The 25137-nt window shown below is 49.4% G+C and overlaps 1 protein-coding gene across 4 annotated transcripts in view; it reads left to right on the forward strand.

Annotated features, from left to right (window-relative positions):
- Positions 1 to 7185: 7185 nt before the first annotated feature.
- Positions 7186 to 25137, forward strand: part of LOC138481146 (uncharacterized) — a 410877-nt gene continuing 392925 nt past the window's right edge. For all 4 annotated transcript variants that reach the window (XM_069613077.1, XM_069613078.1, XM_069613080.1 and 1 more), the window contains exon 1: positions 7186 to 7855. In XM_069613077.1, the coding sequence (XP_069469178.1) occupies positions 7292 to 7855 (564 nt within the window). In that variant the 5' untranslated portion in view covers positions 7186 to 7291. The remainder of the gene's footprint in view (positions 7856 to 25137) is intronic.

The raw sequence follows: 25137 nt of genomic DNA on the forward strand, positions 1-25137 counted from the left end.
GCACTGTATGCACACAATGAAAAATGAGGCTGTAACTTGTCCAATGGAACGTTGAGGGCTTGAAACTGAGGCTTGCATGCTTCAGAGCATGTTGAATCTTCATGCGGTGAAAAGAAGACTGTAGATTGTCCAGCGGAATGTTGGGGGCTTGAAGCTGAGACTCGCGTTTATCCGCGCAAGAATGGAATGTTCATGCGAGCGCGATGAAACTAAGCTGGTGATTCATGCCCTGGAACATTGGGGGTCTGAAAACGAGGCTTGTGTAGGACCAGAACGTTTGTCGACTCGCAACATACTGAGAGCCATGACATGAGTGGTTGATTTATGCAGCAGAACGTTGGGGGCCTGAAAACAAAGCTTGTGAGGCTGGGAACGTTTGTTGGCAGCGCAGCATTCCGCGAATGATGGCAAGTGGGAGTTCTTTTTACTTGTTTCCACCAGCTTTCACGTTCTGTGCTGGCCACTCTTACCGGAGTGTACCGGTGCGGTATGGGTGTCTGGTATGTCAGCGGTGTAGAGCAGCTGCTGATAGCTGTTCATGGTGATAGGCGCGTGTGGGGAACACATCGTCCTCGTCGCCAGTGTGATGTGGGAGGCTTGCACATCCAGTAAGACTGGGTGACCCCGGCAAGCCAGCATGGTGCTGGGCTCCCCAGCACCAATGAGGCCGGCCGCGTGACCGCTGTCGGCCCCACAACAATGGTGATGAGAACGAAGAGCCCTGTGATGCCTCCGCCCCGTCCCTGCCCCTCCGTGGTGTTTATCTCCCTCTTGGTGGAAGGGAAGGGGAGAGGAGGGAGATGGGAGGAGGAGCGGCAGGCTACCGCCGCAGAGTGTGGGTATGCCCTGCATGTCTTCGCCCCAGCCGCGGCCCTCTGTAAGGAGGTTGCTTGTGCGGCCGGGATAGGTACATGCCTGCAGGCCCCCCCTGGCGGCAATCCGCTGCAAAGTAAAGAATTGTGGCCCCGCACCTCGTGAAGAACTGGAGCGGCCGCTGCCAAAAAGGGAGAGTGGAGCTGCCCCCCACAGAAAGGAAGGGACAGCCACGGCATTAGAGGAGCCCTGCCTGCAATCCTCCCTGGCCGCGGCCCTCTGCAATGAGGGTGCTTGCGCTTGTGCCAATGGACTAAAGAGGGTCTCTTCAAGGGTCTCTAGCAGCTCAGGAAGGTAGATGAGGCGATGAAGAACAAGTTCCCACTATTCAAACAGGACCTCCACTTGAGGGCAGAGGCAGATGGAGAGTTTGGGATGGAGTTGCTATTTTACAATAGCTGTGGACAGGAAAGGGCCCCTCATGGGCCACTTTGTGCGTAAAAATGGGCTCCTGCGCTAGGGGCCACCAGTTGGGGTAAGGATTACTCACCGGTCCCCGACGCAGGCAGACCCAAACTTCCCCAGTACAGTCCACTTCGCTTGTAGGTTCGAATCCGACAATCAGAACGTCTCGACACCGTGTAGTTCCCGAGATGCAGCGAGGATTCCCAAATGGGACAGTGGCGATTTCTCGGCTCAGGGTGGAAGAATTGGCCCAGTTCCACTGCAGCAGGCTTCAGGGACAAGGGGGTCACAAATGCAGCGAACTTGCACAGGTCGTTGCCACAGCATGGCAACACGGCAACCGCGTTTACTCCGATCCGGATACACTCGTCTCACTTCAGACCTGGGAATGCCAAGTGTATGAAATTTGGTGTGAGGGTGCCGTGGACATAGAATTAGCAGTATGCCAAGTTTTAAGGGCCTCCTCGAAACGGCGGCGGTGACAGATCAAACATCCAGCGCAAGCTGGTCAGCCCACTGGTTGGCCCAGGGACACTTCCGAAGAGGCTTACTTGCAGGGTTTGGTGAATGTGCCGAGAATAGTTGGTCCCACTATTCCAATGGGTCGAAGTGCCTTTGCAGACCTTCTAGGACGACCAGATGCAGAGGGGTCTCACGGGACGACAGCGGGCTCAGGGTGCCACACCTTCCAGTGGGTCCTTAGTGATTCCTTGACTCGACTTCTGTTGCAGGATACTCGGCTCCTTATCCCTTGTTCGGTGTGAACTCAGGAGATCGACATGGTAGTGGTGTTTTCAGCCTCCTCTTATCCAAAGTTCCCTTCGCGCCAAAACGGAGAGGACCCAATCGGAGAACTGCTCACAAACACTCACTCCATACGTGGACCAATCGACCACGGTGGTCCCAGGCATTCAAGACACTCCAGACTCTCTGGCACCCAGGATGTGTATTGGGAACCGACATCCCAGCCCACATCCTGGAGGCACACACACAAGGCATGCAGAAGCCTGCAAAAGCATTGGGTTTCGCGGGAAAGTGCATGACCAAATAAGGACTGACCCGGGTCGACCTAGGGAAGGTGAAGGGGCAAGATGGCCAAAGGACAGGACAAAGAACCTCGTGGCATGGCCATTTTGGAGCCAGGCCACCTATTTGTGCCAATCGCGGTTGACGCGGTTTAACATGGCAAGAAAGGGTTAAAAATACATGTAAACGATAGCTGCCACCAGTCCTATCCCTTACAGATCTGCACAGTTCATAAAAGGTCCAACGAGGGCCTTTGGAAAGACTAGAGACCCAAGCGTACTGTAAGGTAAGTTACATTGTACACTTGTTACATGTTGCACAAAAGTTGCAACATGAGGAAAGGACTAAGGGAAACAAAGTCTCTCAGTACTGACTGTCTTAAGGGCATGTCAGTTTCCCCATAAAAAGTGAGGGAAAACCCAGAGGAGTGCAGCTGAGGGATGTGCTTCTCTGGCAAAGTTTAGTTACAGGTTTTTAAACAGCAGCAAAAAGTTTGGGGGTTGACACATGGAGGGAAAATTACATTCAAATATGAAATCTTTCCTAACACCCAGCACCCCCACCATGCAGTGCAAATGTGCATGTTGCCGCCTTAATATAGCCCCTGGAAGACCTGGGCAAATGGCTGCCGCGGTGGATCACACATGCTGTTGGCAAAGCTTGCCACACGGTCCTGGGCCATTCAATCTAAAATGCTCCGGTGGCAGAGTTGTAAAAGAGGAAGGACTCTGTGCACCGAAGCAGCACCAACAAGGGACACACTGGTTCCAAGGTGACCATCCCACCCTGATGATCCTGAGGATGCTAAGCCAGGAGAATGTGAGTCCCCTGCACCCTGTGCACTGCAAATAGCATGAGCATCACTGTGCCAGGAACGCTGCACACGCAGGACTAGACAACGTTGAAATCCCTCATACACTGGACAATGTGCGCTCTGCACCACCAGGTAAACCGAGGGTGCCTCCTGCTGCAGTGGAGAGACCTAGGCAGCAAGCGACCCCCAACACCATATCAGTCAACCTGCTCGCCCTGTAAGTGGCCGCAACACCATGCAAGCCACTACAGTCACCCTGCCTGCCCCACAGGTGGCCTCGACAATGAGCCACAAAGGTTCCTGGACTACCTGCCACTAGTGTCGCCCTGCATGCTGTGCCATAGAAGGACCAGGCCAACGTGGGCTTGGGGGAGGTACCTGCTGCCCCCCTGAGTTCAGCCAACAACTTGTGTCCGACCAAACCATGCAGCCCTGCCACCCGACACCTAGAAGCAGTACAACGGGCAGGGTATGGGTTGCAGCTTATCATGAGTGCTTGTGCGCCCTCTTGTGCCCCTGGAGGAGAGACACTCCTGACTGGGGTAACATCGCGAAGACCCCGTGCCCGATCTACAGTGTGAGTCAGCCCTTTATTTCCTAAGCTTTGGAACACTGTTTCAAGACCAGGCCTCCAGATAAGGTGCATACCAGGGCTTTTTACACATGAAAATCTTGTAAATACGGCAGCTTTATTATTTTCCTGTATACATTTACACACAAGTTCAGAGCAGAAGGCAGTGCAAAGGTCAGGTTACTTGATAGAAACCAGAACGCTTCTTTTGATTTTTATCTACATGGATGTAAGTGCAAGCCATGGTTAAACACCTCTGAAACAGAATATATTTCTCTGAAGCCTTTCAAAAAAAGAAACTGCACACTGTGATAAAAGGAATGGTGTCTTTCTATTCAGCTTCTGCTTTGTTGATGCCGATGGAGCAAACAGAATCACTGTGCATATTTATTTTCCTAGCATTTTAGGATTGTAAAATTAATAAGATGGAAAACTAAGTTGCAATTGAGAATTAATATTTTGTAACAAATTATGCTTTTTTTTCTCCAGTAAAAGCAACCCAGTATTTCACAATTGTATTTTTCAGAGTTACTGTGCTGTGTGCATAATCATGCGGAGGCAGATCATGTTTACACTTATAATTTAATGTACACTCTAACTATAAAAACAGTGTGTGAAATGATGACTATGCACAGTCTAGTTTACATCCATTCAACCTTGCAATTAATGGGGTACATTACTATAAATGGGCAGTGGCAGCAGAGGCTTTGTTCAAGGATGCGTGATTGTCATTAACCAATCACAGGTGTTCTAGCCTCTCAAATCCTCAAGACATTTAAAACATCCAAAACCTGACTATCCTGCAAGTGCTGTTCAAAATGAGTTACATTTGTAATTGAAATAGAAACTCGGCAAAACCAGTCCCTGTGATAATCCAGATAGGTGTTTTACTTTATGTAGCGCGTCATACGTTGTTCGTCCAACTTCTAGGTACTGTGATTATTATACCTCAGTCGATACTCAGTTAACCGACCTATGAAGGATGTTAGCCAATCATATAGCTCAGCAGGTTGAGCACTCTTTGCTGTGATCTGTAGATTGCAGGTCCAATCTCGGCAAGGCCAACTCAGCCTTTCATCCTTTGAAGGTCGATAAAGGAGTACCAACTTCGGTGTGCTGATAATTGTGATAAATATGTTCGATGTACAGCGCTTTGCCAAAAGCACAATATAAATAACCTTTGAACCATGATATTAGATATAGAATTTAGCATGGAGTCCTTGCCTCTCTGCACTGTTGTATCATAACATTGGCCTACCATTAGGTAGTAATAGCTCCAGGAAATTAAGCCTTTCATTAAACATCAGAGGCCAAATTACAGAAACTTTGCACCGGTGCACATGCAAAGTTTGCACGGTATTAGCACTAAGGCAAAGTTTGCCCTATTTTTCAAAATACTGGGACACATTCAAAACTATTGCATCTCGACAATTGCACTTTGGCGTATAAAAAAAAACAGGGCTAAAATTGCTCTAGTGATAAAAAATCTTTATGCCTTTTTCCATTAGGGCAAAGCTTGCCCTAGTGTTAATACCATTCTGTGTTAGCACTAGGGCAAACTTTACCCTTGTGCAAACATGTAGTGAAAATGTAGTGAAAATGCATCTTTTTTGCACTAGAGGAATTTTGCCCTAGTGCTTTTAGAATGCCAAACTACGAGGTGCAATGGTTTTTTATTCTGTCCCAGTGTTTTTAAAAATAGGGCAAACTTTGCACTTGCACTGGTGCAAAGTTTCTGTAATCTGGCCCCAGAAGACAATTCTACTATTAAACCTCAAAACACACAATACAATTCATGCTTTCTTTACTATGTAATTGTCTAGGTTTTTGTGTTTTCAACATTTAAATATATACAGGAGATCAAATGGCAAGACCTTAGAGAAATAACGAACGGTGTATTCTGACACAATGCTGAAAGCTGCCACATAGTAATGATTTACATACAGTTTTTGCACGTCGGCTCTCGCAAAGGTGAAAAGTCACTTTTACTCTCTTAAAATCACATTTACTCTTAAAGTTTAAAAATAGGGAGTAAAATACTCCTACCTCAAAATCCTATCCGGAGCACTATTGTTCAATAATGAGATACAGAGAAATGGGCCAACTAGACCAAAGATGACAGCTACACACCAGGTTATACAAAAAGACATACAATAATTATATTCAAGTAAAATTTAACTCCATATGCCAAACAAAACACATCCCTCCATATATAACTCATTCACAACTTCTCATGTATTCATCATAGTTACAAAAGATAGAAACAAAAAAGTGATATATTGTTCATATCACAATAGCAGATCAAACAAATGTAGATTACACACTCGATTATTTTACAATGTGGCCCTCTGTCTATATTCAGGGGGTTAGAAAACTGTTGTCAACATGTTTCGGTTGTGTTCTCTTGGCGAGGGTGAACAGTCCCCTCATGTAGTAATTTGTTATTCAACCTTCTTCAGGACAGGAGAGCAATCGCCAATTCCGCGTTGCCTCTTTGTGGAAAGAGAAAATAGAGGTGTGTGGCAAGGGAGCCCTGGGCGAGCCGGTGAATTGGAGTGGATCCCGTTGTGAATGCTCCCGGTAGTGGCGCTTCACGTCGTGTTCAATGTCTGTTATTTTAATTTTCTTAAGGCCCAGTGTGGTGTCAGAACAGGGCTGCCAATTCGAGCACTAATGCAATAGAAACGTTAGTAGCGGCCGCTTGCTGAGTGTAGACTGTGGCCAGCCGGATGCGGTCACCGCGATCAGACTGAGCAGACACGCGTGTCTCGTTCGCATAGGACAACATTGCTTGAATAGCAAGCCCGACGGCTCTGATGAGGGACTTGCTTCCCACGGCCTCAGAGAACTATCTATTGACACGCAGCATCCAGCTCGCCACAGTCTATTATGATTTAAATAATAGCTAGCTGTCATCTTTGGTCTAGTTGGCCCATTTCTCTTTATCTCATTATAGAATAGCCTGGAGGGCCATAGACGTTAATCAGGCTTCCCTTATTATTTTTCTGCACTAGTGTTCAATCATAACACATGCCTTTTCTGTTTTGGAGTAGATCGGCACATCATCATTTGTTTAACATAAACATTACATATTGTGCGTTTTGCATCTCAGAGGCTATTTGTGTTTTTAAACTGGTATAGTTAGCTTTTTATTAATATGCTGCTCTGAGAGCAAACAGAAAAACTACTGTTTGGGTTCAGGTGAGGACCTGTCAACAGTAGCAACATCCTCTGGCTTGCCTGTCACTTACACAGTCCCCCGTACTTAGTCCCACACACACCCTATAGAGAACCTTCTGCAAAACAGCCGAATCCAGGGGCCCAAGTTAATTACATTATTTAGTGCCAATTTCATTGGGAAGACTGATCATCAGGACCTTCCCGATTTTGGAAGAATGCCTGTGTTTTTAAACTGTCGGGCACACAAGGTTCATATAACGTACTGTAAAATCACGTGACGATGCCGCGTTGCTAGGGCCTCTTTTCTAATGGGAAGTAGTACCTACCATTCAGTATTGGGGATGTGACCCGTCATTGGTGGGAGTTCAGTGGCTGGGTATCTGTGGGGTCAGCAGAGTGCATGTGCGCTGGGAGCTGCAGGGATGGCAAGTTGCTGCAGCTCTCTCTCATCCACTCAAACGTCTAAAGACCCAGCACTGACTTTGCAGGAATCTTTGCAGCAGGAGCCTGTGATTTGTCTGCAGGGTAAAGTGAAGCAGGAGCCCGGGCAGTGTTTACTGACAGAAGTGAAGCAGGAACCTGTGCTGCGTCTCCAAGAAGAAGGGGAGCAGGTGCCTACAGTATGTTTGCAGGGAAAGGTGAAGCAAGAGCCTGACATGTGTCTGCAGTTTACAACCTGTCTGCAGGAAGATAGGCGCTCAGACACTAATCTGCCACACTGGAAGCCTAGGCGGAACCGGCAAAGAAAATGCTCACTGACAGCTGCACCAGGTCTTCAGGAAAAGGGACAGCGAGACTTTGTACTCAATGCGCAGGCAGATGGGCGACAGGAAGTTGAACTGGGTTTCCAGGAAAAGGTTGTTCATGAGTCTGTGCTTCCTATGCGCACAGATGGGCATCGGGAGCTTGGATTGCATTTGCATAGAGCTTCGAGGAAAGAGCCGGGACTGGGTGTGCGGGAAATGATCTCGCAGCAACATACTGAGGTAATCAGCAACTTGCTCTAGAATAGTGGTCTCCAAACTTTTTTGGTCCCATCACACACCATGGGCTTTCCCCACCCTGCTCCCACCACTATCCCATGATTCCCGCCCATCCTGCTCCCACCACAGTCCCTGGGCTCCCCCCATCCCGTTCCCAACACAGTCCGAGGGTCAGTGGCGGTTGGTGAGTGGAGGGACATAACTATTTCCCTCAAAAATGCCTAATCGACCGAGCGCAGTGAGGGAGCCTGAATCAATCATGGGGGGATCTGAGGGATTTCCCCAGTGATTTTTTTTTTTTTAAATTAATGGGTTAAAATGTTGCATTGTAGAGCATGCTTTAAAAAAAGAAATGGGTAAATAGCCAAAGAGTTTGCAATTGGTGCTGGAGACCCAGGGGGCAGGCATGGCATTTTTTACTGGAAATCTATGATAGATGTCCAGTAAAAAATACCATCCCTGTCCCCTGGGCCCCACTGGGCCTAACACAATCAACATGATTATGTGTGTATGCAAGGCATTGGTGTGCCAAGGGGGAAAGCATGGAATTAATATCCATTTACAACTGCGGGCCACTTTTTAATTGGTGTCTGAGACTGTTTCATGCTTATTCCCGACCATGTGAGCCACCCCTGCCATTTCTTCTAATCTAAAAAATAAAAAAAAAGTTCAACATTTTTTTTTTAGATTTCATGCTGGCCTCTCGCAGCCCCCCACGCGCCGCACAGTTTGAATACCGCTGCTCTAGAACAATTCACACTTCTATAATTTTGTAAACTATATCAGGTTTTATTTTGTGAGTAATACCTGTAAGAAATGCAAAGATAAAGATGAAAACGAGGAACAATCCAATTCTCCATAAACAATATTAAAAGGGCAGAGATGCTCTATCCGGGTTACACCAAAGTATGGTAGCTACTCACCGCCATTTATTTATTTATTGTACATTTGTTAGGTGCTTATAAAATAAGTCAATTCTGTTTCACAGCGCCCACTGGGCTGCAGAGGGAACATGGGATTGAAAAAATATATACAGTGGAGGATAAAGAGGAACCTACTTTGCCTTCTGCCTTCTGAACGTGCAAATGCAGGGAGAAGAGGGGAGTGCGAGTAGGTGCTGGAGTGTCCACGCTCATGGGTGAGCAGCAGATGGAAGCGCCTATTGTAGTAAGTGCTATGAGGGGTGGAGTTGGTAATGTAAGTGCAAGCCTACAGGATGAAGGCAGGTGGGTGCTGAGGCAAGTGCTGTGAGTAGGCAGACGCTGAGGTGATTGGGTGACAAATAAGGCCCCTGGTCACCAATTACAGTGACTGTGAGATTAGCATAGGAGGGAAGAAGGGAAGGAGAAGGTGAAGAGGAAAGTTTTGAGGAGCTTCTGGAATTTGAGGAGGTCCTGCTCAAGACGAAGAGGAAGGAGGAGGCTGTTCTACAAGAGGGAGCCAGCTAAAGAAGTAGATCGGCCTCCGGCACTCTGTTTAGCAAAATGCTTTACACACAGAGAGTTGGTGCCAGAGGAATGTAGATGTCTAGAGGGAGAGTATTTGGTAAGAGAAAGTTGCAGATAGCGAGGTCCCAGTCCCCAGACAGCCTTGTGGATGATGCAGAGGGATTTTAATTTAATCCGTGCAGCAACCGGGTGCCAATGAAGAGTTTTTAGGGCAGGATGTGGTCCCTGGGCTTGAGGCCAAGGATAAGTCTCACTGCCCTATTCTGGATTAGGTGGATGGGTTGTAGAGTGGAAGAGGGTAGATTCAGGTGAAGACTATTGCAATAGTCAAGCCTAGAGAGAACCAGGGCTAGGGTAACATTGAGCTTCTAAGGGGTTATTGGAATTGTGGGGTGTTAGGGAAAATTCTCATAAATGTCTGATTTCCCTTACCTAATGAGTCCCTCAGCAGCTTTGCTGGATTTCATGGTTTATTTTTTTCACCTGGTAAGAGTGTGAGCCTTTTTCCCACTCTTACATGTGTTTTGCTGTGTGTGTTTTTACCATTTGTGTGATCTTGGGCTCTGGAGCCTCACCTACTCCATGAGCATCATTTCTATGTGTGTTACACAGCACCTTCAGTGCAATGACACAGGGTTATCTTTTAGACTTCCCACTGACTCCATTTTTCTGGGACTGACTGCTGTCTCCCAGAAACATGTAAAGTTGCCATTAACTTTATGTAGTCTCTTTAAGCCACAGACCCAGTACACCCCATCTTACATGGAGTATTGGAAAGGGTTAATTCTTATCCCTTTTTGTCTGTTTCTCATGGAGCACTGTTTCGCTCCCTTTTCGCCAAGACTTGGCTGGTGGCAGTGGTAACTACCCTATTTTTCATACTGCGGTTATCTTCTATAACCATGGTATTGTTTTAGGCTATTATATCAGCCTCCAACATAAACACGCTTGACCAAATATATTTTATTTCGACTATGGCTGGGTTTAGTCACCATTTCTTTTTGTTAAAGTCTTTCTCGTGTTTTAATCTGCGTGCCAAAACCAGGTTTGGTCCCTTTGTTCGCCATCTTTTCGCAGGCTTCTGCACAGAAGCCCTCCTTAAGGCACCGGAAAGTCTGGGTAGGCAGGATGTGAGGGAGGGGTCTTAGGACCCCTGCCATTGGTTCCCTTGGTAACGCAAGTCGGACTCCCGTTTGATTGGCTGGGTGACTGTCCTTGCCAGGACAGCCACCCTGCTGTGTGATTGACAACCAGGCTGTGTGAATGGGGGAAAACTGCATAAAAAGCAGGTCTCTGGGACTGAAAAGGAAGAGTCGCCACTGGAACGAAAGAACCAACGAGGAGCTGATTGAAGAGGACACCTACAGCGACTGAACCGCCCGGTGAAGCCCTGTTGCAGGTCCGAATCTTCAGAATCCGACAGAGAAGATCCTCTAGGAAACTTCTTCCCTTGAGCTGGTGGGTCCAACCAGTTTGCCCAAACTTCAAGCCAGGGCCCCTCCTCTGGTCGAATTCGATGTACAGAGATACAGTGGGCCGGATAGCTAGGAAAGTCGGGCCCTGCTTAGGTTGTAAGGAGCGCACCTTTTATTTGTTGCTTTGCTCTGCTGTTGGTTTCTTTCCTCGGTAGTGCAGGACCCTCCAGTCTTCCTACTTCTTGTCAGCCTGACAGTCGCTTCAGGAACCGTGAGCCTGCAGGAACTACCAGGAACGTCCGCCTCACCTACAGCTTCCTCTCGGTTTTAAGGTACTGTGCAAATCCGGTTGTTCGTTTCGTTCAGCCGCGGTGAAAGTGTTTGAAATCTTTCTCCAAACTGAGGGCTTGTCCTTCTCTTCTCTTTGAACTAACTTTTCTGCCAACCAACCTCGTCCGGAATCCGTGGCACGAACTTTACCGCAAACTACCCTGAACTGTGTGATCTTGAGCAAAAGACTGTTGACCAATTGACTTTGGCCCTAAGCCTTTTCTACCTGATTCTATCACTGTAATTCCTCCCTCTCAATTGCGTCGAGTACTTACCTGTTGGTGTGGTTCAATTTCTATTAACTTTGTTTTTCCCTCCCTTTTAAATTGCTGGTGTGCCATTTTGCTCTCACTTCATTTTGTGAGCTTAACTTGTTTGGAACTTATTGGGAGTGGTGTGGTGTATTAAGAGTGTGATTTTTAAACTGCTTATAACAGTGTAATGTTATACAACTGAAGAGTGAAATAAATGTATATTCTTTTACTTGAAAACCTTGAGTCAGTGTTTGCCTGAATTATAGTAATTGCTGTCCTTTGTGTAACTATCTGATACTGCTCACTTACTCTTGAGATAAGTCTGGCTGCTCAGCTATTGCTACCACTTTAACTGTGTAGTATAGGCTAGTACCAAAGATAAATTTGTACTGTCACTTGTAGTCTTAATTGTGTGTGGTGTTCCCAAAGGGTACTGAATATAATTCTGCCTAACACGGGGTGCAGGGGTGGGGGGGTTTGGGGTCTGGCAGTGTCTTGTTATTTGATGTTGTACTGTACATACTTGTTATATGGTTTAATTCTATTTTGGTGGTTGTGGCCAGTGGCTAGATTCTTGGGGGCATGACCGTAGTCCGTACCCCAAGAATCTGGCCACTGGCCACATACAGTATAGTAATATGTGTGTAGTTATTATAGGTACTACATTGGGAGTATAACATATTTGTGATATGCTGGAATTATATAATTAAAGTGTAAATGGTATTTTTGATTCTAGTGCAATTGAGGATAGTGCTCGCAGAAGACCTTTTGAAAGGCCTTCTGCAAGCAGCAGGCTGTGTTATTACTGCGGGTCTGAGTGTTGGAGAGTGGCTGGCAAAAATATTTCTCCCGCCCAATCGGGCAGGATAATTATTATTGTCAGCCACTTGCTAACACCCAGTACCCGCAGTAATAATGCAGCCTGCTCGCAGAAGGCTTTAAATATTCTTTAATTCTCGTGATGAAATCTGTGCTTGTCACGAGAATCGAGAATGAAAGAATATTTGAAAGGCTTCTACAAGCATGCTGTGTTACTGGGTAATAGCAAGTATGACTGGAATTAATATTTCTCTCACCCGAACGGGCGGGAGAAATTTTTCTTCCCAGGATGGCCACTTGCTAACACCCAGCGCCCCAACAAACACATTTGCTGCAGAAGGGCTCCCCCACCTAAACCTCTCCTAAGAACTCCACCTTACCTCGGTAGAAGCCAGAGCCGAGTGTGAGAGTGGGGCTGAGGTCCACCTCTCACGTGATGACGCCGCAACCGGGCTGGCCTAACCTGGGTGCTTCTGCCTTGCCTACAGTGCATGCTGTGCACAGACTGAGAGGCAGAGTTTAAAGGCACAATCTTAAATAAGCTGTAAAAATCATATCGGAGATGGTGCAACATGATTGTTTAAATACACAGCAAAACAGCAGTATTATATCGCACATTGCGATGTAATATTGCTTATTTTATGCCTTGCGCTTCCTTCGCCTGCCGCCTCTGAATAGTTACCTTTTCACACTCTTTCATACCTTTACAATGGTGCATTATAATACTTTGAATCTCAGGCCATCCCTTCGCCTCCACCCCTGCTATCTTATTGAGGGCCTTCTGCACCTCCTTGGGCAATCCCCTTTTTACGATAAAATAAAACAAGGACGTCGATTGATCCCAGGTGCTGCCTGTTTCCGCTCTCCACATCTCTTGAACCCTAAGAATGTACTGCGCAGCATCTTCCTCGTGCATCGTGGTGCATTGCATTATCGATTGTAAATCAGGGATATCCGGGAAGGTGCGTCGCAGTGCATCCCTTACCCGTACTCTAATCCTGTTGAAAGATGCCCCATCATGGGCATCGTTGCTCAGTGTCACTCCACGGGTACACCTCTTTGGCCCACATTGTCTCTGCCTGATCTCCCACGGCCGCCACTAGTAAGCTCTTAATATCCTCTATGGCAAGGGGCACCCCTCCAGTGTGCTTCTCCAAGGCATAGCTCAATGTTTCCGCGCCCGCTGTGAGTGGTGGGAGGGCTTTGAGGAGAGTCTTATTATCCATTTGCACCCTGGGGACATTGTGGGGCCGACGTGTACCTTTATGTATTCTGGGCAGTTGTAACTTTGTCTTCCTTTTCCCACTTTTGATAACACTTCCCTTATTCTTTGCCAATGCTATCCTACCAAACCTTTCCCTTAACCTTCCGTCCCGTAGGCTTTCTACCCTAGGTGTAGTTGCGGGCACTTGCTCAGCCGCTCCCTCTGTGTCCTCTTCCGTATCATCGAAATCACTCCACATCTCCTCATCGGGACCCCACATTCTCGTACCCCTGGCTGTCTGGTTCTCCTTCTCGCTCTACATGAACGGCCAGTATGGGGGCACTATCAATCCGGAATAGGAAGTCACCCGACTTCCGTTCATCCCTGAGTGGCTGTGGGGGTGTCCCTGGGGGGCAACATTGGTACTTCTGCTGCCTGTGTTGTTTCACATGCTGCTCTTAATTAAGCCAATTATGTGTGTGTATCAGCTCATGGCACTTCCAGATACCTCACTTTTACCCCTGTGTGTGTGAATACCTCGGGGTACGAGTGCAATATATGGTGGGGATGGAGCTGTCCTTGTGCCTGCAGCCATTGTTACCCCCGACACATACGTCTGGTTAGTATACCCCTGTGCTGGCAGCGAAGCGAGCAGATAAATCCCCTTCTTAGTTTTCCCCATTCGTCACAACTTCTTCCGTGCTCGTTTTCTTACTACTGTCAGATGTTGCATTACTCTGCTCGGGTGCCTCTGTTTCCCCGAACATTCTCCAGAGGTCCAATATCTCCCTCCTATTCTGAAATGGTCTCCCCTTACACCTTGCCGTCAAATATGTGGACATGTGGTCTAAAGCACATCTGTCAAATTTGGCCAGGAGTGGGGAATTCCTTCTCCCTTAGTCTCCGTCACCCATTGGTTATGGTACTTGCTGATTTTGCTGCAGTACAGGGGCAGGGCCTTACATATATATTTTTTATTTTTTTAACTCTCTTTATTGGTCGATTCATGTCTCAAAAACATTTGACCATACCATACAAAGTTGAGATACAACATCAGATAAAACGCATATGCAGCATACAAACAGAGCAATATTCAGTAAGAGCAATCGATTGAACGCTTGTGCAAAGTGGGAACACACATACCCAAACAGAGAGGCAAAGGAGCCACAGATGACAAAAACACTGTCTGAATAAGCAGGTCCAAATACATACTAGGATCAGCACTGGGCTACTATCCACCCCTTGGCACTGCCTACCTATTTGTCCGATTCAGCTTTCCGAGATTGCAACTAGACTGTGAAGGGGCTCCAGATATTCTTGGGCCTATTCTGTTGCTCACAGAGATTACCATACTCTTAGTCCGTATTGCTAAGCCTGGTCAGGTCTTTTAGCCATGTACTCGACCCTGGAGGGGATGAACTTGTCCACTTCAGAAATATGCAGTGCCTTGCTACAATCGTACAAGTCGAAAGCAGTTGCCGATACTGTTTTGGTAGTCCATGGAGCCATCCAAACATGCAGCACAGCAGATCACAAGGGATAGTCTGTCCCAACATTTCAGAAATGATTTCCACCACACCCTCCCAAAATGATCGCAATTTAATACAGGCCCATATCATGTGCAGAAAATCTGCGGAGTCAGAGTTGCATCACGGGCAGCAAGCCAAACTGGTGCATGCGGGCCGGGGACAGATGCACTCGATGTAGTGTCTTAAGCTGAATCAGCTGTAACCGGGTATTGAATGCCCCACTGTGTGTACTGCCACATAGCACCGGCCACTGTTTGTCTGTAAAGGGGGTCCAAACATCCTCCTCCCATTTCTGTTTACACTTTAGGGCTACCTAAGGGGAATCTTGCTGAACTAACTTGTAGAGTGTAGAGACCACTCCCCTACTCCCAGGTGAGCATTTAGTAAACTTCAACAGCGGTGTAGTCAGTGGTATCTCCGGGAACAAAGGGGACCATTCCCTGAAAGCGGCTCTCGTTCTAAAGTACTGTAACCTACGCTGAAAGCCCTCTCCCATCTTTTCAGCAAATAACTCTTGAGTAACAAATGACCCGTTCGGGTACAGGTCTTCCATACGGCTAATCCCCCGCCATCGCTGAATAATAGATTCGTCACATGTTGGAACTAGACTCCCTATATTCCAGAGTGAAATGCCTGGGTCAAAGGGGAGGTCTACCCTCAGCCTCTTCAGGACTCTTTTCCATGCATGTAACGTGCATGCCATGGGATCAAATTTACATTTGTCCGACATCCTACTGGAGATCAAAACCCCTTACAGAGAGGTCAGGCACTCTGAACTTTGTTCTGTGCGCACATGAGGAGACGCTGGGTCCCCAGCATCCACAAAGATGCAAAATATAATTGAGATGCTAGAAAGTATAACTCCTCATCCGGCGCCCCGACACCCACCTTGTCCCAGGGGAGGATTAGTATGTCCCAGCTAATGCGAGGGCTCTGCAGGTGCCAAGCAAGCTTAACCAGCTCGGCACGTACGTCTGCGAATTAGCCGACCCCCGGCAAAACTGGGATGTTCTGAAAGATATATAAAAGTTTGGGGATCACCACCATCTTGGCGACCGCAACCCTACCCAGCAGTGAAAGGGGAGGCCTGCACCACCTCTCCACCCTCGCCTTCTAAGTATGCAGATATTTTCCATGGTTGTCTGCTAATGGCGTTTGGACATTTCTACTCACCCGCACCCCCAACTATGTAACTGTCGTCTGCTCCCACCTGTATCCTTCAGTGTTTGGAGGTCTAATCGTGGCATCATTCAATGGAAATAAAGTGGATTTAGCCCTGTTTATCCTGAGACCCGAGGCCTCGCCGAACCGTACAACTTTCTGCGACAGCGGCCCAAATTGTTCACAGGGTCTTTAAAATACAGAATTGCCTCAACCGCGTACAGCAATATCAACTCCCTAGCACCCCCCAATGCCAGGCCCCTAGTCCCATGGAATTTACGCAACCAGACCGCCATTACCTCTATCGCCGCAGCGAAAAGAAAGGGTGAGAGCGGGCAACCCTGCCTGGTCCCCCTTCCCAGTTCAAAGGTTCGAGACCTCGTGCCACCAATCCCAATTTGGGCATTTGACCCAGCATACAGAAGCCGCACCGCCGAGAGATAGTTCTTTGGGGCCCCCAACTGACACAATACCTCGAATAGGTAACTCCATTCCACAGAGTCAAATGCCTTTTCCATATCAAACAGAGCGCTGCTGCTTGCACTTTGGGGTCGATCTGGGCCAGAATTGCCAACAGCCTGTAAAGGTTTGACGATGTCGACCTCCTTGCTATGAAACCGGACTGGTCCATGTGTAAAATGTGTGAAACATGCGGGAGCAGGCATTCCGCCAGCACCTTAGCAAACATTTTTGTGTCAAGATTCAGCAATGATATTCAGCGGTACGAGGAGCATTCAAGAGGGTCCTCATCTGGTTTCAATATTGGCATAATTACCGCTGCACGCATTGTTGGCGGGAGCCACCCCTCCTTCATACCCTCCTCCCACACCGATAGCATATGCTGATCCACCTAGGGACCCCACTCATTGTAGAACTCGGCCGTTATCCCGTCCGTGCCCGGCGCTTTGGAAGAGGGCAGGGCAGCATTGCTAGAAGGATCTCGTCAAGTGTGATGGGCACAGCCAGTGCTTCCACCGCCGCCTCACTCGGCACTGGCAGGGTTGCCTACCTGATAAATTCCTCTAGCTCTACCATAGGTAGCATCCCCTGTATTGCAAATAGGTTCTCGTAATAATGTCGGAATGCATCCACTATTGCCCCCGGCCTCACCACCACCTCCCCCTTCGATGTCCTCACCGCCACTATTCCATGTTCCCATGTTAGGAGCCTAACCATTGCTGGCAGAAGTTTGCCCGGCCTACCCTCCTCGCCATACCTATGGGCCATTGCTGGGCACACCAGGTATTTAACCTCATGCTCCGCAAGGTCGTTAAAGCGGTCCAGTGTTACCCTCAGTTCAGCCATAAATCCAGTACCACCTTCCTCATTCACCTCTCTTTCGTATCTCTTGGCTTCCAGCTCAGTTTCATTCAGCTGCCTACGAATCCATTTTAACACGCCCAATTCCAGAGGGAGGCAATCACCCCGAAGCACCACCTTGAACGCCTCACATACAGAGCTCATATCGAATACAGAACCCAGATTTTCACGAAAGTAAGCCTTGACCAAGTCATGCACTTCGCTCTTAAACACAATGGGCCTCATTACAAGTACACCGGTCTGGACTTAACGCTGCTGGTAAAACCATACCGGCAGCGTTTCCGTGACCACCAAATTATGACCTGCGGATCCAGAAATTCCACATTGCCACGGTACATGGAACGCTATGCTGGACAAAGCACATGGCTATTGGGTGAGTACAGCTGCCAATGCACCGGCCCTGTGGAAGGGGTGTGTGTGTCCAGGGCAATGAGCAATGTGAGTGGGCTGCTGCGACTGCACATGCATCACCCCCCCACCCATTAACTGAATAGACAGCACAACCCAAACATCACAAAGCAACACATGACAGGTTGCCACAGTGTGCCTGCACACACCCTGCCACATGACACACACAACCTATACTGTCGCTGGCACATACACCTGGAGCCACTGCATACCTCCACCCACAATATGCAGCACTGCCCTCCCAATGCACACGATGCCCGCACATGAGACATCCTGCATCGACTACATCATCACAGTCGACTGATTGACTCTGCCATGTGTGCACATCACTGCACAATGCCATACTTACCAGCCAATGTCACCCGCAGGGCAAAGTACACATGCACACCAATGCGTTGGTCAATGTCCAGTTGCCAATGTCCACTACAATGACCAAAGAATGGAAATCACCCACCGGTCCAACCACTGCATGCCACATTTTCATGAATGAACAATGACACAAGATGCACTGCATCTGATGAAGACATGATACAACAAACACTGACATGTCCCCCACATCTACATCCCATGCAGGTGATGCTGGATATGCACTCGCGCTTTGGCTGATGACGCCTGTACGGAGGCCAAGGAACAGGCATGAAGAGACGTACAACAGGGCACACGTCCGCACACGTGGCATGATTGAGAGGACATTTGGACTACTGAAGGCCCGGTTCCATTGTTTGAGCAGATCTGGCGGATCACTGCTGTACAGCCCAGTGAAGACGGGTAAAATTACGCTCGTTTGTGCCATGCTGCACAATCTGTGCCTGCGCAGGAACATTCCGATGCCCCCAGATGCAGATGATGAAGATGGGGATGGAGATGGAGACGGGGATGCGGATGGGATGCCTCAACCTCCTCCTGGATGTCCACTAGATGGACAACGAGCACGGGATGCATTGATTCGCATTTACTTTTGAAAGAGTGCACATTCACAGCATTGCATGGATATGGCGATGCCAGTAAATAAATTGTTGTACTGAAAATGAAATGATGGATGTCCACTCATGAATGTGTTTTTTCAAATGATGATATATTCATGACATTACAACAGGGATGGAGGTGCAATGGTTAGGGAAGCTGTACACCCGTGCCCACCCACCACCCAAACGTACCCACCCACAACCAGGCCCCAATACACAAACCCCCTAATGGACCACCCCCACCACCCAAATATACCCACCCTCAACCAGGCCCCAATACACAAACCCCCTAATGGACCTCCCCCACCACCCAAACGTACCCACCCCCAACAGGCCCCAATACACAAACCCCCTAATGGATCTCCCACACCACCCAAACGTACCCATGCCCAACCAGGCCCCAATACACAAACCCCCTAATGGACCTCCCCCACCACCCAAACGTACCCACCCCCTCACGCCCTTCTAGTCCCCATGTGTCCTGCAGTGCCTGACACACATGCCATCATTTCCGTGTGCGCTTCGGTGCTTGTGCATCCTTGCCCGAGGGCCCTGTTAGCCGACTCGAGCGCCTCCGTGGACTGGCAGAGGTGGAGCTGGATGGGGTGGTAGTAGTGGATGGCACTGAAGCTGGGATTGGTGGCAAATGGGCTAGATATGCCTGTTGGCCGATCAACATGGACTCAACAATCCTCTAAGTGTTGTCCTTGCCCTCCTGCACATGGCGTGTCAGGGTCACTATTGTGCTGGCGAAGCGTCCAATGGACCTTGAGAGGCGACGTACAGATGTGCTGTAGCACTCCCTCTGCAGCCTGGATTCCTCAAGCTGCCTTTCCACCATCTGGGTGAGGGTAGCCTGCTGCTCCTCCATCCGCTGCATGCGGGAATTGAGCTCAGCCATTGAGGGGGTAGTGACCTCATCGGACTGTGGAGTTATGTGGGGCTGAACTCCAGCTCATGGAATGATGCCAAGTCATCCAGGGTGGGCACCTCCCCCTGCGGCACTGTTGTTGCTACATGTTGCCTCCTCTGCAGTGCAGATACTTTCTGTGGTGGGTTGTATAGGCATGATGGGTGCCCGTGGCACCTGTGTTGCATCAGGCAGCGTGTAGATGGCGGAGATGTTGGTGATGGTGGCCGGCACATGTGTAGCAGATGCTACTGGGGGCAGAGATGCAGAACTGCTGGCAGCGTCCTCCTGGGCAGGGGCGCTGGCTTGCACACGTGCAGGAGCTGATTGCCTGGGCTGTTGTGCGGCATCACTGTCACTTGATATGGCTGTGGGGATACAGAGGGCATGCAATTAGTTGTGTGGTGGTGCCCGATGGGTGCATCACATGCATCAGACAGGTTGATCAGTTAACAGTAGCATTTACATGCACATGCTTGTCGACGGACATGTATTGTAGTGATGTCGATCTTCATCTGGATCATGATTGTGTCCTTTGGGCCACTCATGCACTGACTGGGGGGGTTGTTAATGGGTCCTTTGGGTCACTCATGCACTGGCTGGGGGGTTGTTAATGGGTCCTTTGGGCCACTCATGCACTGGCTGGGGGGGTTGTTAATGGGTCCTTTGGGCCCCTCCTGGCCTCAACATGTACTCATATGGCATTCATATTTGCGCACTTACCAGCATCTGCAGGTGGGCTCACTCCTGCCTCAGCATCCCCGATCCCATGGATGCCCTCAAGGTGGAGGACGTTGCTGCAGTGCTCCTCCCATGTTTGCAGCCTCAGTGGGGAAGGTGCCCTCCACCTGTCCCACTGCTGTGTAGGCGGTGTGTAGAGATCAGGTTCCGCACCCTCAGCCTGAGGACGTCCCACCTCTTGTGGCAGTCCTTCACGCTCCTCGCAGTCACGCCCACAGCGGTGCACTTGCATGCTGCTTCCGCCCACACTTCCTTCCTGCGCTGCTGCGTAGCACACCGTTGATCAGCACTTAACAGCATCTCATCATGCTGCACTATATGTTCGACCAAAACAGTTAGCTTCGCCTCACTAAAGCGCTGTTTGCGTTGCCTCTGGGCTGGAATCCTGGCAGACATGCTGGTGGTCCTTTTTGGCTTCTCACTGTGTGGAATCTGCTTGTGCTGACTCTGGATGGCAATGGATTGTGCTTTATATGATGGCCACCTTTCTGTTTCCGGTTTTGGCGATCATGGTATTTCCGTGTTCGTGGCGACGACGTCGCTATGTCCATTTCCGTGGGTGTTTTCGTGGTGACGGTTACACCGTTTCCACGTCCGTGTTGTGCGCGCGACCGACAGCACGTAATCGGCCGGTCTTTCCGCAACCTTGTGGATGCGGAGACTTTATCCCCTCGCCGCGGAATCACCACATTCCGGACCGGAAAAGTTGTAATGAGGCCCAATGTCTTGCAGTGCCGCAGGCTTAAACCTCCAAAAGAGTTGAGATAATACTTCCTGTTCCGGACACAGTGACCAAAGGACAGGCGAATGGTCATAACGCGCTCTATGAAGAAGAAGACAGTTGACTGTTCGGTGCACGAGTGGGGGCTAACCAACATGTAGTCCAACCGCGATGAGGTACCAAGCACCGTCGAGTAAAACGAATATTCCCTCACTTCTGGCCAGAGCAGCCTCCACACATCACCCAACTCAAGCTCACACATGCCACTCAAGACCGCCCCGCTGCCCTGGACGGATGTTGCTCCCTCCCATCCGATCTACCTCTCCTCGGGTCAAGTGCGACATTGAGATGCCCAGCCCACACAAAACTAGTGTGGAGGAATTTGTGGCACCTACTCACTAAGGCCTCAAAGATCCCAGGGTCGTCCACATTGGAACCATATGTATTGACAAATGCAACCATTGTGTTGATCCAACACCCCGAGATGATGACATATCTCCCTTGCGGATCAACAACAGTGTCGGTTGTGCGGAAGCCCGCAGATTTGTGCACCAGTGTCATCACCCCTGCTGAGTATGAGGTGTATTGTTTACATTTGCCCCAGCTCCTAGCAACTCCCTCATTCCCCCTGCTCACCGGATCCTGCAGCAAGACTACCTTGGCGCCATGCCTTTCACAGTACTGGACCACCTTGCGGGCCTTGCGTGGGTTGTTGAGTCCCCGCACATTCCAACTGATCACTCCATTTGCCATTGTTGGGCTGGAGACTTTTTAAAGGACTTTGCCCTGCCCACTCACTCGCCTGAGTCGTACTTCGCCGGCTGCTGACCAATCTCATGTGACGTGAATCTTTTTTGAACTAACGTAACCCAACTTCCCAAAAAACTGTCCCCTGCGCCCCGGTCCCAACATTCCCTGTCCAACCCACCCCCACCCACACTGTCCATCCCCAATTTGCAGTGACTTGTGTCCTCCACCCGTCTACTCTCAACAACCAAATTATCATGGGCCACAGCCCAGGGCAGCTGGACTCTGCCCCCCCCCAAGTGACCACCACTGCCCCAGGACCTCTGAACATCACTTTAGTATGCAGCGGGACTGATTAGTTACATTTTCAAGCAAACATATTGGATACCCATTAGGGAAAACACGCTAATGACACATATTTAACCAGGGACTGATCCAACCCAGCTCCTGAGTGGTGTGGGAGCACCACCTTAGCTCCACTCTATCACCAGCCCCTTTCTTGAGAGGCCCAGCAAGTTACTTCGGCAGGGATTCGAGAAAGTCTTGCACCCCACCATGGTCCATAAAAATGTGAGCTTGGCCTCCATGCTGGACACGCAGCTTGGATGGGTATAGCATGGAATTTTGCATCCCACGATCCCGTAGCTCTTTTTGCCGGCAGGAAGAAGAGGCAGGCTTTCTGGACGGCCGGGGTGAAGTCCGGGTTAGCATTCTCGTAGGTAAGGTCCCCAAGTTCTCTTGCCCTGCAGAGTATAGTGTCCCGGTCTCGATAATTCAACAACTGCGCAATTATCGAGTGAGGATTCCGACCAGGTCTAGGAGCAGCCTGTGACACCTGATGTGCTCTCTCGACCAGGAATTGAGTAGACAGTGGGGCCCCCTGCAGCACCTCCTTGAATACGTTTTCCATGAAGACCTCCATGTTCGGCTGCGGGATCGATTCCTGGACCCCCACCACCCAGATGTTGTTTCTCTGTGATCTCGCCTCCAGATCCTCATTTTTATGCTTGTTTGTTTTCACTTCCCTCCGCAGCTCCCGGAATGCCTGTGTCACTTCACTGCTGATGTCTTCCAACGTTCCCACCCGATGCTCAACCTCTGAGATTCTCCCACTCTCCTTCTCTATGCGTTCCTGCATCCTGTCAACCTTATACGCCATCCCGATCAGCTTTGTGTTGATGGATGCAAAGCCTGACCTCATCTCTGCCAGCATCCGGCCGAGCTCCGACGACGGGACATTCCCATTTGACCCTGCACGTGTTTTCGCCTGGCCCAAAAGGGGCGACTTATCAGGGGTGTCCCGAGACGCCATAATCTTCTCACGTTATTTGTTCAGCCCTTCCTTCTGGGTGAATGTTAAGTGGGACTCCTGCTTGTTTCCCATAGCCATAAAGTTCTCTGTAGGACGCGCTGCGGTGCTCCAACAGTGTAAGTGCGATGTCGCGAGTGAAACACCCAGAGTCGCCCGCTCCTCAAGCCTAGCTCTCGGCCATCAACCCCTGGCCAGACCCAGGCCTTCCTTTCTGATGATTTCGAGTTGAGGTGGGTTTGCCACCCCCCTACACGCACCTGGGATGAGTCCCAAAACGACTGTAGCACCCCTTCGCTGGCAAATTCCCGAGGGGGGCAGGCGGGTCCAAGGCACACGTTCCTGGAATACGTGTCCTGCTATTGAGATGGTCAGCCAAGGGCTCCACCTCTCCTTGGTTGTTGTCAATGGCAACGACTGCACCTTAATCTCAGCGTGTTTGGGGCGTCCTGGATCCACACGGAAGATCACAATCGGGGCTTACCAAACCAGCAGTAGGCAGCCTCCTGCCACTCTGTGGTTTTCAGGCTTCCTAATGGGCAATCAAGTGCTTTGGTGATCCAATAGCTGCTTTCCTCTGTGTCAGCTTACCAGGAACTACTGCACTACAGTTTTTCTCCAGCATGCGAGTCTGGAATACAAGCTTCTGTTCCCAGGTCAGGTTTGCATTCGCCTCCAAGTACTGTGCTACCTCTGGTATGGTGACAACTGTGACCAGGTCTGTCCGACCTCCAAAGAACAAAATCCAGCAAGTGAGATTGATGCGAACTCCTTTGTAGTCTAAAATACTTCCGCTCCCAAGATGGGCAGGAGCATGCAGCGGCTGCTCCAGGGAGAGGCTCGCCAGCCACTCGCAGCTCTCCCGACCTCCTGATGCTGGCTCTACACTGCGGGCGGGGCTGCCACCGATCACCCGCACTGGTTCTTCTCTCCATGTTCCGACAAGACGGACCTCTCACCACTGCAGGGGGCGCAGACACGGCCGCGCTAGTGCACTCCAGGAGGGATAGGTCCTCCGCCATCTACCCAGCATCCACGGCCAAACTCCTCCTCAGTCAGTCCCCTCAAACTTCCAGCAGCGCACGGAGGGCCATCATGCTGCACATATCACGATGTGTCCCAGGCCGCCCGTTCTCCGCTTCCACCACACAGCACCTCTGTCTCAATGCGGCACTACTAGGGCTTCACGGGCCACCAGACTTGAGCCACCGGATGGAGACCTTTTCAGCAGGGTTTCCCCGGTGCAGGATGCAGCTCAGTCCCCGATGGGTACTGCATCAACTTCCCCTCTTGGCAGGTCCGGCACAGAGTTCAGAGAGACACGGCCATCTTGACTGCGGGCTCTATAGCGCCCTCCAGGCCTTACATATATGGTATAGGGTTGTGTCAGTCCCCATGGCTGCGGTCCATCAAAAGTGAGTGTCAACAATATGTCCATGCAGTTTTCTCCCCGATAGCCCGCAACCACAAGTCATTCAATACCCCTTAAAATATGCACCTTAGAATTGTCTCTGTACTGTTAGTCACCACTGTCGAAGCCTCTTTACACCAAAAAACATCAATATCAACATTAACTGCTTTGCCCCTAGAGCATCTTCATTCACTCCTTACAGGTTTTCCTTACTCACTCCTCCATTCACACCATACACGCCCCTCCTGGGCCTCCTCCGTACATAAGAAAAAATACACTGAAAAAAACAAACTAAAATAACAAGCTAATACAACAACCACTACTTTTCCCGAGCCCTCTAATTATACAGGGCTGCTAATTTTTTCCTTATATTACTTTTTCCACACTGGTCGGGGCAGTGCACAGTGGCTGCCACCTTCTCCCCTGAATTGGGGGGGAGCTCCCTTTCCTTTCTCTTTTGTCCTCCGTATATGGCCATAAAAACCACAACAATTAACAAACCAATCTATACTTCCAATTCCATTCACCGTGTGTTCACCTCTTTCATACTGCTCCATACTTCAACCCAAACATTGTTATCCCTTGCAAGCTAT

The sequence above is a fragment of the Ambystoma mexicanum genome, chromosome 5p (genome assembly GCF_040938575.1).
Source record: "Ambystoma mexicanum isolate Mex_15411 chromosome 5p, UKY_AmexF1_1, whole genome shotgun sequence".
In the NCBI taxonomy this organism is placed as follows: domain Eukaryota; kingdom Metazoa; phylum Chordata; class Amphibia; order Caudata; family Ambystomatidae; genus Ambystoma; species Ambystoma mexicanum.